Source organism: Ostrinia furnacalis, unplaced genomic scaffold (assembly GCF_004193835.3).
Source record: "Ostrinia furnacalis isolate ACB-3 unplaced genomic scaffold, ASM419383v2 OfSCF7352, whole genome shotgun sequence".
Lineage (NCBI taxonomy): Eukaryota > Metazoa > Arthropoda > Insecta > Lepidoptera > Crambidae > Ostrinia > Ostrinia furnacalis.
The window spans coordinates 16,700-33,702 of NW_021137591.1; the positions used below are offsets into that span (position 1 = coordinate 16,700).

Consider the following 17,003-nt stretch of genomic DNA (forward strand, 5'->3'; position numbering starts at 1 on the left):
AGCGCACCATGCTATGTTGTCCTAGTACTTTTATTTATTTTAGTAGACATATTTTTTTGTATTAATAAACATAGGTACGCTTCATTTGGTGCGCCTGAAAATGGGTGCGCTTCGAAGAATACAGTAGAACGCCGATTATCCGAATTAATTGGGACCGGGGTCGATTCGGATAATCGAAAATAGACTGTTAATAAAGAAAAAGCGTGTTAAAAACGAACTGTCACACATAGAATAAACTTTAATAACTGTGTTTATAGTTCTACAATAACGTTCAGTTGAAATATATCTAGACTCCTGCGAGTTCCACCTTGTTACAACAAAACAAAATAAAAATTACTTGGTTTTAATTTTTTATATTATGCTTAGGATCGATTCGGATAATTGGCGATTCGGTTAATCGGCGTTCGGATAATCGGCGTTCTACTGTACCTCACATTTTTATTCGTATGAACTCGATGTGCGTACAAAGTAGCATGTACTGTGTGTTAAAATCGCTGAACTAATTTCTTCTAATTTTAAAGAGTTAAATTTTACTCCATTATATTAAGATCTAAAATGACCCTATACTGAAAGTAGGATGCAAATTGAATAAGGGATTTTGCTTGATGATATACCTGTTTAAGTCCCTATTCTAGAAAACTATTTCCACTCGTAAGAATATTCCATTTCGGCAGGCGCCGACCAATTTGCATGGTGTAAGTGAATTTGAAGGATAGTAATAGACGTTTTGAGAACTACTTGTTTCATACAAACGCTGTTTTGAACATGGAGCTTTAAGCCCAACAACCTTTGTTGGGCTTATTAAATTTGGAGGCAAATTGGTTTCCATTAATTTATTTAAATTCTCAAGCATTAATAAATATTCAATAGACCAATCCCAATCAGATTTACTGTTCAACTTATACAAATAGTTGCAAATTATCTTTTAACTTATATTACATCAACATATCCAATAAAACGCGGGCATTCTGCGATTGTCCCTAAAGAACAGTACAGTTCTTTGAAGTAAAAAAATCCTTTATCCATTTATGGTTTTCGCAAGTTCACGCTAAAGTTAAATGAAGCTACCAAGGGTTATAGAGTCATACCTCGAAACGAGAAGATCTTACAAAACTTAACTACAGTTTCTTTTTTCATTTCAACAAAGGCACTCAAAGTTTTGTTGAATATTTTACTAAATACTAGTGTCCGACCGAATGTTCGGTTTCGGTTTCGTTTTCGGTTGAGTTTCGGTAAAAACACGAGTTTCGGTTTAGTTTCGTTTTCGGCGGCAAACTTGCCGAAACTACGACCGAAACCGAATGTGCGCATTCGGGAGTTTCCGCGCTGTTATCGGTCATGTTCGGCGTGTTGAATGAAAGAATGAATCCGATCAGAGCCAATGTCGTGATTCACTCGCTTGTTTGTTTGAAGTTAGTATTTAGTGGCGAGTTTTCGAGTGATTTATTTTGAATTTGGTAAGTTTTATCTCGTTTTATGTCGTTATAACATAAGAGCGGGTGTAAACATAAAAAAAAAATTCAATATGACTCATAAAAGTATAATCAAGTTTAATCTAACCTATAAATTTTTTTTTGGTTCGCAATGCTATACGTAAACAAACATTAGTTAAGTAGTTAGTAATGACTATAGTGCATTTCATGGTGATAATATTATGGATTCAGAGTTTCAAAGTTCATTTTAGTATTTATCACCAAGGTATCCAAGTGGCAAGTACAGTAGACTAACTTACGTACTACCAATTTTGTTGAGAAATTATTAAGGTAAAAGATCCGACCATGGGACGGGTTATATGTCCTGAATATTGCGAGTAATTAAAAAAAGTCTAGACTATAAATCCTTCTTTTTCTTTTTTAATACATAATTTGATACCTTTTAGAGTAAAAAGGCACTTTATAAGTTCAATTTTATAATGCAATTTAAAGAGAAAACAATAAAGTCTGACTGATTATAATAACGTTTTCTTTATTTTTTCCTCAAAATATGAGCCTTGTAAGGAAGTTTCGGTTTCGGTTTCGGCCGAAATAGACACCGTTGCCGAAATTCGTTTTCGGTTTCGGTTTCGGTCGTAAAACTAGTTTCGGTCAGACACTACTAAATACTTTGAGCTTTTCAAAAACGTTTACTTATTCCACGTTTTTTCCACTTTTAAGCTCTCTTCGAACAAAACAAGTATTTTAGCAGTATGCGGCGTTCTGACATAAGCACGCTCTGTTTGAGAATAAAATACTGTCGCAATAAAACACAACTTGACTCTACTAGCGTCAGAACGCAATAATATTACGTTCTGTACCTCTAGTAGGAAAAACTTTCGAGTTCGTTTCGTTGCGTATTCAAAGTGTCATCGAAAAATTTTGTATGAAAAATTAAACAGCGCCCCCTAGGGCGGCTATAATATAGGGGGCGCTGTTTAATTTTTCATACAAAATTTTTCGATGACACTTTGAATACGCAACGAAACGAACTCGAAAGTTTTTCGTACTAGAGGTACTGACAGTGTACAAGAACGTGATCTACTCGTATTTGGAAAAGGCTTGTAGCCCGATTTACCCTTTTAAAATTTATAAAAAACTTAAAATGTATACTATAGAGTTGAAAATCCAAGGAAGCTTCTTGTACCGAGAGGCTTGTTATTTTTGTAGAGTTAACACATGCAGGTTCAGAGCCCTTCTGCGTAACAAGCTAGTCCTACACACTGGAGCGTCGTTGTTTAAGAGCCATTTTACATTTTCGTGCGAATTTCTAAGATTTTGGAAGCATGAATGACTATCTTAAGCAACACCCAGAGATTATTTAATAACTGCGAAAGATAGGTCAATCCTTGTTGTTGATCATTAATGAAACGGATTTACTAAAACTCTTTTGCTTAATTCACAGTGCCCCATCTCCCACAACCATTTTACGAAAAAATTGCCGCAGACTCATTTTCAAAGTCCTGTATCTATTATTTCTGCTCATATAATAAACTTAAAAATATATATTTATCATCGGACATATATTCTTGTAGTTCATTAATGAAATAGATTCTTGAATTTCATTACCATTATTGAGTAAAATCTAAAAATAATTTGGCAAATTTGAAGATTAACGTCACATTTTGATCGTGGTTTTTGGTTTAAAAACACAGCANGCTATGACAATAGGCAGGCATAAAAGTAAAGAGACAAATAAGTACTAAGGCCTCTTCATAATTAGCACCAATTTCACTATTTTTTAGGTTCGAAAAATAAGTTATTATTTATATAAATTATATGGTATTTTGTATATCAAGATGGTCTTAAGTAGGTACATATTTCTAAGTACTTTTTGGTTCAATAGTTAATTCACATCACATCCATTAAAAATAAGTAGATAAGGCCGTACAGTTCGTAAAAAATGAACCAACGAGTCTTCATTATTTAAGTATTTTACTTAAGTATATAAAATACGATTTTACTTAATAAGTACCTAATTTAAAAAATGCCTAACTTAAAAACTAAATTCGAATAAAACAACATCACATTTCTGTGATTTGATACAAGTGCAAGGCAAAAAGTGCAATGTAATTTTATTTAATCAATGGCATTGGTATTTGAAGTTGTGCCACTGAATAATTATCTACTATAATTAGATGTACACGCGTTATCATCAATCCTCAGTGGAATGACCTTATCTTCTACGCAGAGATAGATTGATTATTTACATCTTTACACGTGGCAAGTTTATGATATACTAAGTACCTAGTAGGTATAACGCGTACGTATACGGTTTACTTTTACGCACAAAAGTAGTTTCTTGATAGGAGTTGAATGCTAGATGAGAAAATATAAAACGAAGGTGATCACCATTTTCCACGTCTACTAAATTGTTCATCTGGGTAATTAAATATCACATTGGCTTTACGATCCTCCTAACCTGTGTGAAGGCATTCATTCCTTTATAGTTATATTTTCCCAAACATGTAGGTGACCATATTAGGCAGTTTGGCAGAGACAATTAGCATTTTGAATTATTTTGTTTTTATCTGTGTTAATTATCACATTGGAAAGCCTATTTTGTTTCTACGCCGCTTGAGTATCCTCCGCGTCAACGTACTTTATATGCTGGGCGTAAGCATTGGCGGCAAGGTCGCGAAGGCTCTGCTCGGCGGCGTTACCAAGCTGCTTCACCATTTTTGTGAAGTGACCCTCCTCGTTCTGTAGAAGTTCATGGGGATGCCCGCATTCCATAATGCGGCCCGCTTCCATCACCTAATCAGAAACAGATATAGATCATTTATTATATTGAATCCCCAAAATATGATAAGATTATTAAACATTTACGATATGTAATAATACTTACGACCACTCTATCTGAATCGGCAACAGTGTGCAAGCGATGCGCAACAGTCAATACGGTGCAATCGGCGAAGTATTTACGAATGGACTTCTGGATAAGGGTGTCGGTGCTGAAACGAAGAAAGAAGTAATTTTTCTTGATTAAAATCGTAATTACAGCAATAGACGCAAACAAGCCTTATCCAGCCTGCAATAAATTACTGAAGTAACCGCTATAGAGTGCAAAATTAGCAAACTCAAGTTCCAGTGGGAGAGCTCGTAGAGCGGTTGGTCGATGGAGCAGAAACCTTCTCGAGAAACGATTACGCACAGAAGGACGTAGGTTGTAAGCAGAGTTCTCGATGGACCGAGGACGCGAGGGCCTAGTAAAAATGCGGGAAGATCCTAGACATGGGCTACGTAGGAGTGGTCGTTGTAGAAATCCTTGCTAAAAGCTTTTATTCAGCAGATCAGCTCTCGATGTAAAAGTCGACTACTATTGAGACAGACTGATATGTGTATCACTATGAAACACACATTGTTGTGTTCTGGCAGTTAAGTAGAGGTAAGATAGCCAGTTCCTCCGTGGTTGAGGATTCCGGGTGAAGCTCGCTTCCAACTTCGGCCTGATCGTCACTTACCACCAGGTGAGATACAGGCCAAGAGCTTCCTCATTGTGGATAAAAAAAACTTAATATATCTGTACATACTTGGGGTCGACGTTGGCGGTGGCCTCGTCCAGCACCAACAGTTTGTTGCGAGCCAGCGCGGCGCGCGCCAGGCACAGAAGCTGCCGTTGCCCCGCGCTGAAGTTGGTGCCGCCCGACGCTACCGGCGCAGACAGAGACGTCACGCTCTTCTTCAACTCCACCTGATACCAGAAAGTTATCATCCATCAAATTAAAAACGATCACGTGATTTAATTCGCGCAATGAGATGTCGATCCTTTCATTAATTATTCATTATCTCCCTTTTTATTATCATGGTTTTCGGTGTCCTGTATTTTCATGATTCTAGGTCAACGGGAATTACCTACCCAATTAATCCTTGATCTACTAGCGAATGTCTAAAAATATGTCATAATAAATTGCGTTATCTTTAGATTGCTTTGATTGTGTTCAGATAAGGGCTTCGCTTTTTACTATTGTGATTAGCCGAAAAAGAAAATACCTACAGCGTTTTATTTTGGAAGTTATGCTTTTGGCATATGAATCCACTATTATAGGAATTAAAATTAATTACCTGCTCCAATGCCTTCCATATATCAGCATCGGTGTATTTGTCAAACGGATCCATGTTATAGCGGAGACTTGCGGAGAACAGAACGGGTTCTTGAGGAATAATTGAGATCTTTGATCGCAGTTCCTAGAAAAAAGTAGGTACCATTTAGAATACGATGTCAATAAAAAACCTACTCATATCTACAAATCTCAGTTAAACCCTACTGATACTATTATCAGTACGTATAGATAAGTTTTAAACTTACTTTGAGAGCAATCTCTCCAGTTTCAACATCGTCGATATACACGTTGCCCTCAATAGGCGCCAGTCGGAACAGTGCTGATATCAATGATGATTTACCAGCGCCTGTGCGTCCTACGACGCCCACCTGGAAAAAGTAAAGATTAATTTTAGTAGGTGTCCGACCTTTTCCAACGTTTTTATTATGATAAAAAAGTTCTACTCACTTTCCAACCGCTTTCAATTACGATGTTTAGATTCTTTAGAACAGGTTCCGAATCAACGTCGTAACGAAGGTTGAGGTCTTTGAAGACGAGCCTAGCTCTCTGAGGCCATTCTTTCGGAGGGGAGGGACCTGAGGTGTTCTCTTGGGGCAGTGACGTGAACTGTATGATACGTTCCACACTCGTCATTTGAGATATAACTTCTGTGGCCTGCTTAACCCCGTATTGAACCATGTTGACCAAAATCAAGCCCTGACTTAGAGCAAGCCCGACGTTGCCAGACTGCGTATTCCCTGAAGGAAGAAAATAATTTATAAATTAGACTGAAACAAAGACCATCGGCAGGCACGGGTTATATCATTTAAAGCGAATCACCAAGGATATATTATTTCATAATATTAATTAATATCTATTGCCATTTTACTATAGTATCGCCAAAATCAAGGGCATCTATTTACTTTAGTACCATGGGTTGATAAAAAAGTGATATAGACTTATCTACAAATATAAATGCCGGGAAATACGCAACACAAGATATCGTAGTCAATGTGTCATAATATATCTAACATGTCAGATAAAAATCGATATAGATCTTACCATCATCCATGAGCAGGAACGTATACGAGACTATGACAACGTAGAGGGCAGATATGAGGCACAGCCAGACGGAGAAGGCGGTATTTGTAACTAGAGTTATATACCTGAAAAAAAAAGACAATTAAATAGCTCATAATATACACATTTACATGGCTTAATAATGTAATGTCCCTAATTAATACCGGGATAGCACTCTCTAAACAAACATTGCACATAGATAGGTACTCGTAACAAACTTATTTTGGCTTTAGCTGTCCTGCTGCTGAAAAATCATCTCCATTTTATTTACAACTGCGTCTAAGACCGTTACACCCATTCCTTACACTTCCTCACGGGTACTTATTTGTCTAAATTTTGCATCCGATACCTGCCGAATACCCACCCAACTCATCGGATATCTGTACCACATGCGCATTTTCAGAGAATGTACAATACATTCTATGAAAGTTTGTACGTAGATACCCAAGCAGATGGGTGTAAGTTCTCAGCAGCAAGCGCTTATTTTTTTGAAAATCAGGTTGATTCAACCCAATTCAGATTTACATGTCTTCAATATCTTTTTGCTCTACCAGCGCTTCGCCAGATTTACTTCATCTTCAATCAGATCATCTCAAATCCAAATATATTTTGTAATTTCATTCCCGTGACTTACCAAGCGGCAGTGTGCACGTCCTGTTTATCGTCGAACTGCTTGCGCAGCAACTCCTGCGCACCGCAAGCGCGCACCGTTGACAGCCCCGCCATGCTGGCCGATACGTGTGAGAACACAGGGCTACGGGATACGCCCTCCACCCTGGAGATAAATTAGTTCAGTAATTAGCATGATACGGGCATGAGTTGTTCCAGGAGAGAAAATAGGACCTACGAAGACCGACTTTTCCCGCGAATGTCGTGACTAAGGCACAAATATTCGAACAGCATTCCCCAAACCATATGACCAGCCAAATCATCCATATGCCTCTGATAAATCAGAGAAGGTCGTGCTCCTGCAGTGGGGGCTTATAAATGACAAAATAGAATATCTACTATCCTGATAACCAAGTAAAGGCAGGTGTTATACATAGAACACACGGTGGGAACGAAATTCCCTTATCGCCTCTGTGCTACTATCTCCTAAACTCCGAGCATTGATGTTGTACTTAATCCATCTTCTTCGGACCCATGTGATAGCTAAGAGCACCCGTGCATGATGATAATTAATATTTCCCATGAAGACGCACGATGATTGCGCGTATCTACGAGTATCAAGACTGGCTGCTAAATTTAACCCTAACTATGACCGTGGCATTTGTGGGAAACTAGCTTAAAGCTGGTGAACCTGTTTCTTTGAAAGAAGAAAACCAGCTGATGCTGAAGAATATTAAAGATGATTCAAACATGATAAAAAATAGTTGAGAAAATGCGACAAGCTTCGTTTTTAAAGGAAATTGGATAAAATAATGTGCCGATAAACGCGAACTTTGGACTTGATCACAGTATAACTTTAACTGTATTGTGTTTGTATTACACAAAGATAAATATAACCACTGTGAATAAAGAAGAGAATCATTTTATTTACTTATCATTCTATTACATCATTGGCATAGCCCAGATTGTCAGAAATAAATCAAAGTCTAGATAGTTCACTTATCACTCTCTTTGCGGCTTGGTTTTACGGTCAAATCATTGTGAGTTTTGATTTTGCAAGCTACAATGATTAGATGGTTTTACTACTTACCTAATTCATCGTGAATCATGTGATTTTAAAGACCTACAGGTTCTGCTTTAAAATCTCTGCTTAAAAAAGTTTTTTGAACTTTTAAGATTTGTAACTAATAATAACGTTACTTATCACCAACCTTTTAACTGCCTGTGCTGTGCTGAGGTAGATCATGGTCCAGCCATACATGAGCACTGCGCAGCCGGCCGTTGTCAGCAACATGTAGGGGTTGACAATCGCCACCATCACTAAAATTCCCGACATCACCATGAACACCTAGAAAACGACATTTGACCTCATTAGAAACACAAAGTTATAAGTGATCGAGACAAAAAAGTAGAGTCGAAAAAATGGTTCCGAAAGAAACTTTTTTCTGTGTAACCAGTACCAACTAAGTGAAGTAACAGGATGTTCAAATCTATTTATCCAGACAAAATAAATAAACCTTATCTCGTACATAATATGTAATCGTAAATACTAGCAAAGGTGGGCCTTTGGTGTCATCTTCTACACACCTGAATACTGTCCAAATACATTCTCGGTAGGATCTCGTCAACGTAGCCCATGTCCTTGGAAAACCGATTAAGGATTCTTCCCGAGGGGTTAGTGTCAAAGAATCGCATGGTGGCCGCAAGAATGTTACCGAACATCTGGTTGTGTAGCCTTATGGAACTTCTCATGCACACCCATAGAAACAGCACGGATCTGCAAAGATTTTTTTAGGAATAGAAAATGTTATTCATACTTTTCACCTAACAAAAAACTTTATCTTATCCGAGTAATAGTAAAATAGAGTCTGATAGATAAAACACATTATAAAAGATACCTACGCTGCGCCATTTAGGTACCTAACACTATCAACTATTATGTCTGGGTAATATTACCTACTATTTACTACTGTAGTAGTAGGGCATTAATCAACGCTTTTTAAATAGATAGCTTAACCTGAAAAGATAATTTTATTAGTTGATAAATTTTCATTCATAAAACATGGTTAGAAAGTATTTTTACGTGATTACTTAAGTAACTAATCAAGGAACAATATTTCACTCGTCTCAGCATCGTTAACTTTTAAACCTAACTAATTACTTTAAAAAAGTGAGTGGAAATAGAATGGCGAAATCTGTTGCAAAGTCGAGATATTATTCTCTACATGATAGATAGCGCGTAGATACTTCCGTCCCTAAGTTGTCATGATGATAAAGTTTATCTTATGCACTTAAGGCGCAATAAGGTGTTCTTTTATAGCTATCAGGTACCTACAAAAAAGTAGCAGAAAATGCTCACCTCCAAGTAGTTAACAGAACACAGCCAATAATTCCAACTGTCCATATGTAAATGTACCACGAGTGGTCTACATTTGGGGCAGCAATGCTTTGTATTGTGAGGGCTGTCTTAACCATAGTATCCAGTACGGTGAGATTACGTCCATCTGTGGTGGTCAATGGGGTTTCAGTCGTAACGCTGGTAAATTCGGTGTCGTTGTAGCTATTCGTGTTATTCAAGTTAGTCAAATTTGCTAGCTCCTCCCTTGCTGCAGCTGTTGTGTACTGAAGTTCTATATCATTCATCCTAAAATCAAATTCAACTTTAATTCATTGCCATGCCATTTAAAGAAACCTATTGTGTACTTCGGAAGCCACTATAAACCGGGACGATCCGATTGTGGCGTGATAGCAGATGCTAATGTCGACCACGAATCACGGTGAATTGGTGACCTCAATTTTTGCTAACGAGGCGCACTAATTATTAGAGAAGTTGTAATTCGACTGCACTAATAGTATTTAGTGGTGAAGTCTCCATTAAAAAGACATGGTATAATGTACGGGGGTTCCCAATTTTGTTTAGATCAGCTGGCTGCAATCAAACCGATTGTCCGATAATAAATAACGATACGTGAAACTCAGTCTGGTAATTACGATGATATTATGGCATGATACGAATATAGATAGGATGATGATAGGAAGTTGTGTCGGACGCGTTATCAGACCGTTTGATGATACGAAAAGAAAAACTCACCAATGCGTAAGCCAGAGGTCACTAGCTGAAGTGATTACTTGCGCCATGATAATGGACAGGACCGTAAACAATAGCATACACCAGCCACCGCCGGCTCGGAAATACTTCACGTACACCGATGCTGATACTCGACCTTAACAAAAAATTACATGATAAACCGTTAAGTACCAAAATTAACAACCACTCTACTAGTATTAATTTGCATTTTCTACTTGACTTCGTTTGCATGACTGAAACAGTATCTACCTAGTTACGATTCAGCAGTATTTTCCATAATGATCTCATTTGGACTGGACGTTTTGTTATAAATAATTAACCGCCTTATCGTCTAGCTAGCTAATTATCAACGTAGCATGACTTAAAGCCCCTATTTTGTCGGTTTTGAAATTCTATGGTTTAATTATTCATTGAATACCTGATCCGGTTAATTCCGCGTCTTCTTCTTCTTCCACATTATCAACATTTCCTATTTCATTCACTGTGCTGACGCTCGAGTAAGACTGAAAACAAAAAATAAATTTAGATTTGATTTGATTTGATTACTAGTACGAGTATAGTTGGTAGAGATTGATGGTTAATGTATTGTAAGCAATAGTATTTTGTCTTTAAACTTGTCAGTAGGTAATACAACGCAACTTTGACAAACCACGTGTTTTAAATATGTACTATCATGTGACTAATGTTTTTGCGTTTAGGAAAGCTACGACTGCCTATACGAGTAATTTTCCGAAATTGGGCGAAGAGAAAATCAGATACCAAGGTACTAATTAAGTAGATGTAGTAGAGTGTAGGTACACTGGTTTTATTGATTCTTTTTTGACGAAGGCACGTGCCAAAAATTTCATCTAACTTATAATATAGATTAGTTATCTCCATTATTGCATCGATAGATTAGCACCATATTCACCAACTGATATGATGTAATGAACATTTAATCTTAAAGTCAACTCATTTTTGTACCAAGGCAAATTGAACTTGATCATCTTAGCTCCATTAATAATAGAAAAGTCTAACTCTAAAAGGTATTTTTTTAAAGATTATTAGCAATTTGTATTACACAAATTACTAATAGTCCCTCGTGGTAAATATGCTTGTGTTATGAGTGGGCTCACCACAATAATCGAGCGCGGTGGGATTCGAACCCGCGTTCTTCATCTCGAGTCGGCCAGTCCGACCACTTCGCCATTGGGCTATTGTGGCTATTAGATGGGTACTCTTTGTAATACAAAAATATTGTCATAGACCCAATACTGTAGAGTCCTACCTACTTGGTGTAAATCGCGCATACTGCAATAATACCTAAGTATTTATCTCTGAGTGTGCAATAACGTAAACATTTGTTATTCTTATCTGTTTCTAAAACGTATGAAACACGCGGAGGAATAGAATTGTGTGTATTATTAAGTACGGAACATGATCGCAGACAGATTATAAAGTAGGAAATGTTTGTTGATTTATTTTTGCAACCTTGCAGCTGCGTAAAGTAAATCTTGTTTGCACTTTTAACAACTTTACGAGCAGCTCCTATTTTCGTATCTATTAAAGCTAAGGACTTACCCAGTATCTACTTAATAAATAAAAAATGATCTCATTTAGTCATCCCGGATTTAATTAATGTATTTGTTTTGTGAATTTTCATACTCTTATACAACAGTTACTGACTAACGATGACACTAAAAAACTGAATCTAAAAGTTATGTTAACGATAAGGGTGTTTAACTTCTGTAGTAGTTGATAAACTTTAAAAAAAAATGTAAACAACTTAAATGAGTTACAACAACAGATGAAGATCAATTTTTCGCAAGTCATCGTTACCAAGCGCCACCTGACCACAAAATGACGTAGGTGGTACAAACTCAGTGTAAGATTTACAAAGTTAGATAGGTAGCGATTATAATCTAGGCTTTGTTGTCTTGTAGAGCTACCTATTCATAGACTCAGTACATAGCGTCATTTTTGTGATAGGTACACCTACCAGATTTAAAATTAAATTGTCTCGTTAATTCTACCAATTCGCGATAAAACACGCCCGGATGACTGAAAAACTAAAAAAATCTATTGATTTCGAAGGACGGAGTATTTATTTCCTACATGTAGTACGGCTTGACCGAAATAATGTGAATTAATTATTTTAAAAGACATATTTTGAGATAACAATATAAAAAAAAATTGATTTAGGTCAGAAACATACCGAAATAGAGGACTATAATAATATCATCGAAAAAAGAAAAATCACTGAAATCCTGTTTTTTGAGCAAAAAATCACACAAAACCAAGTCGATTTTATTAATGTGATAATGGTATATAATAAATATAGAGCGTAATAACTCTACGAGTACCTACCATTAGCGTAGACGTTAAAAACGACGTTAAAAGCTTTACTAAAATTTAACAATTACAAAACAAAGTAATTAACGAAGTATGTAATTCCATGAATTTGTGTGTCATTTTCGTTTGTAACTATAATTATCCGGCCTTGGTTTTTATTATTACGTAAGGTATTGATTTAAGCTGCCAAGCATTTGAATGTCTCGTCGCGTTACTTTAGCCATGGGATCTTTGTTTTGTGTTATTCATCTGTTTCATCATGTAGCATCGCGGACTAATCGAGCTTGATTGTTTTAATGAGACTATTAAAGCAGTGAGCGACTGTCCCACATCTCTATTTATTTTTTAATTCATGATGCAAGGAAATAACACTAGTACCTATACCAGAACGCGTGTAACATAATATTATTTTTATTTATTTTTTCTGAATGAAATAGGTACCTAACAATTAATTAATGTATGTTAGCTTGTAGTTTTAAACCAAAAATCTTTTTTTAACTGTGTACCTACTTATATCTACACGAGACGGTTTTTATTGCTTCAACGAATAAATCAACATACCATTACTACATTAAAAGTATTTCGACCGCTGGTTTTCTTTTTTTTCTGAAATAATATTATCGCTATGTTTTTATTAATAGATTTCCTTTTTTATTTAAATAGTTTACCTAGCTTAGCAAATAAAATTAATAAAATCTGAGTAGGCAACACTACTTTTAATTTGTGTAATGGCGGTAATTAACGCAATTATAAATAGCTAGATTTACCTTATTTTTAGAGCTCCCCGCCTACACCATAATATCTATTTTTAGACATACGAAACTAGTTTTCGACATGAATTCCATTAGACTTTTAATGTGATCAAAGTACAAGATGTGTTCCTTATTATGCGATTAAAAAATATAATAAAATATGAAAGTTATAATACGCACGTAGGTAATAGTATTCTACTTTACCAACTGTGCTTAGGAATACCTACATCTATAAATAAAGGAAAGACAATAGGGGCAATCCGGGCAATACAATAACGTTCGAGAATACACAGTACACACTTAACTCAATGTCTATATGTAAGAACTTTTATATACCAACATTGGAGCAATAAAGAATTTGAATTTGAACTCAAAGCGCAATTTGACACCGTGTGAGGCACACGTGCGGATTTAATCATCCGCATGCGGACTGCCCGCATTTCATTATTCATTCATACATGTTTTTCCAATTACGCGGGCTACACGAACGCGGATTAGCTGCGGACACACAATACGAAATCTTTGTCCTGCGTGCAACCAGCAGCGATTTTACACAGATCCATACGCCTAGCTGCCGAAATCTGCATCACAGGAAAAAGGCACTGTGATATTCTTTTGTTTTATCTCGCAAAAAGATTTTGTTTTTAGTTTTTTTTTATTTACCTTGACGGACATTGTACGCTGTCGCATCGCCGGCGGACGACCCGACTCATCTGGCTCTTCCTCTTGAAGCAGTTCTTCGAATAGCGGCGAGTTAGACACCTCATCGAAAGTGCCACTAGTTTCTATTTCACCCTGAAAAAATTGGCTTGTTTAAACAAATTGAAAAGGTAATTGGGTCGATCAACTTTTTAACCGACATAACGAGCGAAAAATTTTGGCAAGTTACTAAAATATTTTTTTGAGTATTTAACTATTTCATTTACTCAGAAGTGTGAAAAATATATCTGAGATACGGTTTTCTAATCGAGCAGCAAACTTTATGAACTACTTCTTATTAAAAAACTCAAAAGTATAAATCTTGACCCATAGTTTTGTCACCGGAGTTACTCAAAGTGATTACGCTGCAATTCTTAAACAATAAAAGACTTCAATTTTTATTTTGGTAGATTTATTCAGTCATGCAAAATCAAATAGTTTGGTATACAGCATTTGTATATAATTTTAAAACTTAGGCCTTAAAATATGAGAAATATGTATGCTGAGTTACTAACGAGTCATACATATTGTTAATTTTCTCTGTACTTATTTAAAAACTTAAAATAAAATCACACTTTTCTCTGAAATTGAAGTAATTAATCATCTTTTACTGTTACCATAAAATAATCATTCAAATAAAATCAATCACATATTGTTACCTCACAAAAACGGCTCATAAATTTAAGGACATCGTTTCGCCTCCTCATATTTTTCGGGATTTTTTTTTAATTTTTCACGGAACCTTTTCTGCTTTTCGGCCGCCGTTAACGCCATTATTAGTGAGTTTACAATCTGAAAGTAATTAATAAATTTATTATGACACTTTGTCTTTGAAAATCGTATAATGTCTAAAGAGTTACCTAAATTGTCTTTAGAGTTACCTTTTTGTAACGCAGTATACAGGTAACTCAGAAGACATTTTTTACGTAATAGCTTGTAAATTAAAATTTCCTAATATTGCAAACGTTTTGAGTTGACCCATGGGAAATCAGCCTTAGAGACCTTGAAAATCTGATAAAGAAATATAAAAACATTTACCTGTTCATCGAAATAATCCGGTAACTCCGCCGACACTGAATAAACACACGCGCACTCATCGATAGCTTGCCGCGGCCTGGCCGCGCGGCGGCTGGAATCAAAGGCTCGCCGCCGCGCGGCCAAGAACAAAGGTTTTATCGCCGTTCTTCATTAGAAATTTGTGACGTGTAGCATAATGTTTGTTTATTTTTTACGCGGTAACTCTGCATACACTAAAAAATGGGATGAATTCGGGACACAGTTTTAGGGACTTTTTTCTTTAAAATCATAACATATTTTTATATTTTACAAAGTACAAACTAAACCTTGTTTAATTTATTAGCAATTTATTAGCAGACTTGAATACTTTTAAAGGAAAATTTTTCTTACATTAGAAATTACATATAGCCACCTCGCTCTGGGGACAGCTGTAATTTGTATGGAAGGCAAGAAGTCGTATGCTGAGTTACCATAGTTTTAATGTTTATTTCTTAATATTATCTAGATTTCATATGTTTATTATTAAGGTTTCTGAACTGTTAATTGAATGGAACTTAAAAATAATTTTTAAATTATCTTAATTTAGTCGTTTTTGAATGCGATATCGTCGGGACAAGCTTATGTCGGTTAAAAAGTTGATCGACCCAATTAATGCTCTTCATTCGCCCTCTGCATCAACGATAGACATAAATTAACTTTTGTAGCACTTGTTACTTAAATACATACCTTTATTATTATAACCAACAATACAAAGATAAATGGAAACTTCATAATGATGTTGAAAACATTACTTGCACAAATTCATGTAAGTAGTGTCACAGAACAATATGGTAGTATTCAGAATTCTTTAGAGATTATCATGACAAACAAGGACTTGGCATATTCAATCCTATTTAAATACTTAATTTTAAGATTTATTTACCACTATTGTTTCAACTCCTTTATTTACTGCAAATTTTCTATGTATCGACCTTCTGAACAAACTTTAGCAGAAGCTATACTTTGTGTTATTAAGTAATTTGTTTAAAATGTAGATATGCTAAGTAGGTTATTTATTTTGTTACCTACCTACATATCTTTAACATGCACGCAAAATAAACAAGATAATTTTATAGCCATGTGTCTTTTAGTGCAGATGTCTTTCAACAAACTGCTGAAATATTGTATGTACTTAGATAAATACTTTACTGAAAATGTGATGCCACAAACAGATATCTAGTACAGTCCATACAATTCATCTATACTTATAATAAATCTGTAGAGAGGTCAATTCTGTACATGAAATATATTTTCAAAATAACTATCAGGGGTTGATTAGTGATCGATACTGATGCCAAAAATGCAATCAGTAAAATTTTTGTCTGTCTGTCTGTCTGTATGTTCCTTATAGAAACAAAAACTGCTCAACGGATTTTAACGAAACTTGGTACAATTATTCTTCATACTCCTGGGCAGGTTATAGGATACTTAAGAATTCCCACGGGAATGGGAATTAGCGGGAAAATCCTTTTGTATGAAAAATCTAAACCGCTTAAGTTGGACGCTTGAAATTTGGCATGCAGGTACCTTAGTAAACTTAAAGCTTAGTTACAACAGGNAACAATAAAAGACTTCAATTTTTATTTTGGTAGATTTATTCAGTCATGCAAAATCAAATAGTTTGGTATACAGCATTTGTATATAATTTTAAAACTTAGGCCTTAAAATATGAGAAATATGTATGCTGAGTTACTAACGAGTCATACATATTGTTAATTTTCTCTGTACTTATTTAAAAAATTAAAATAAAATCACACTTTTCTCTGAAATTGAAGTAATTAATGATAGATCGCCCGGTGCTTTGTCCTGCTGGAAGGCTCTTCTGGAAGGACTGGTCTTTTGTTCTAAACGTCCTGCCAGAAGATTATCGCAA

At 35.6% G+C, this 17,003-nt stretch overlaps 2 protein-coding genes across 2 annotated transcripts; both read right to left on the bottom strand.

Moving 5' to 3' along the window:
• Positions 1-3,136: 3,136 nt before the first annotated feature.
• On the bottom strand, positions 3,137-14,188 carry LOC114364135 (probable multidrug resistance-associated protein lethal(2)03659). Its single transcript, XM_028320143.1, has 14 exons — positions 14,039-14,188; positions 10,711-10,795; positions 10,296-10,428; positions 9,564-9,848; positions 8,792-8,981; positions 8,416-8,552; positions 7,230-7,370; positions 6,578-6,681; positions 5,984-6,273; positions 5,782-5,904; positions 5,538-5,660; positions 5,006-5,166; positions 4,321-4,426; positions 3,137-4,229 (listed from the first exon to the last, which is right to left on the bottom strand). The coding sequence occupies exons 1-14, from the start codon at positions 14,063-14,065 to the stop codon at positions 4,041-4,043; spliced, it is 2,094 nt and encodes a 697-aa protein (XP_028175944.1). The 5' UTR covers positions 14,066-14,188; the 3' UTR covers positions 3,137-4,040.
• A 309-nt stretch (positions 14,189-14,497) lies between these two features.
• Positions 14,498-15,564, bottom strand: LOC114364140 (uncharacterized). Its single transcript, XM_028320151.1, has 3 exons — positions 15,494-15,564; positions 15,113-15,257; positions 14,498-14,866 (listed from the first exon to the last, which is right to left on the bottom strand). Exons 1-3 carry the CDS (start codon positions 15,562-15,564, stop codon positions 14,756-14,758), a joined length of 327 nt encoding a protein of 108 aa, XP_028175952.1. The 3' UTR covers positions 14,498-14,755.
• Positions 15,565-17,003: the final 1,439 nt, after the last annotated feature.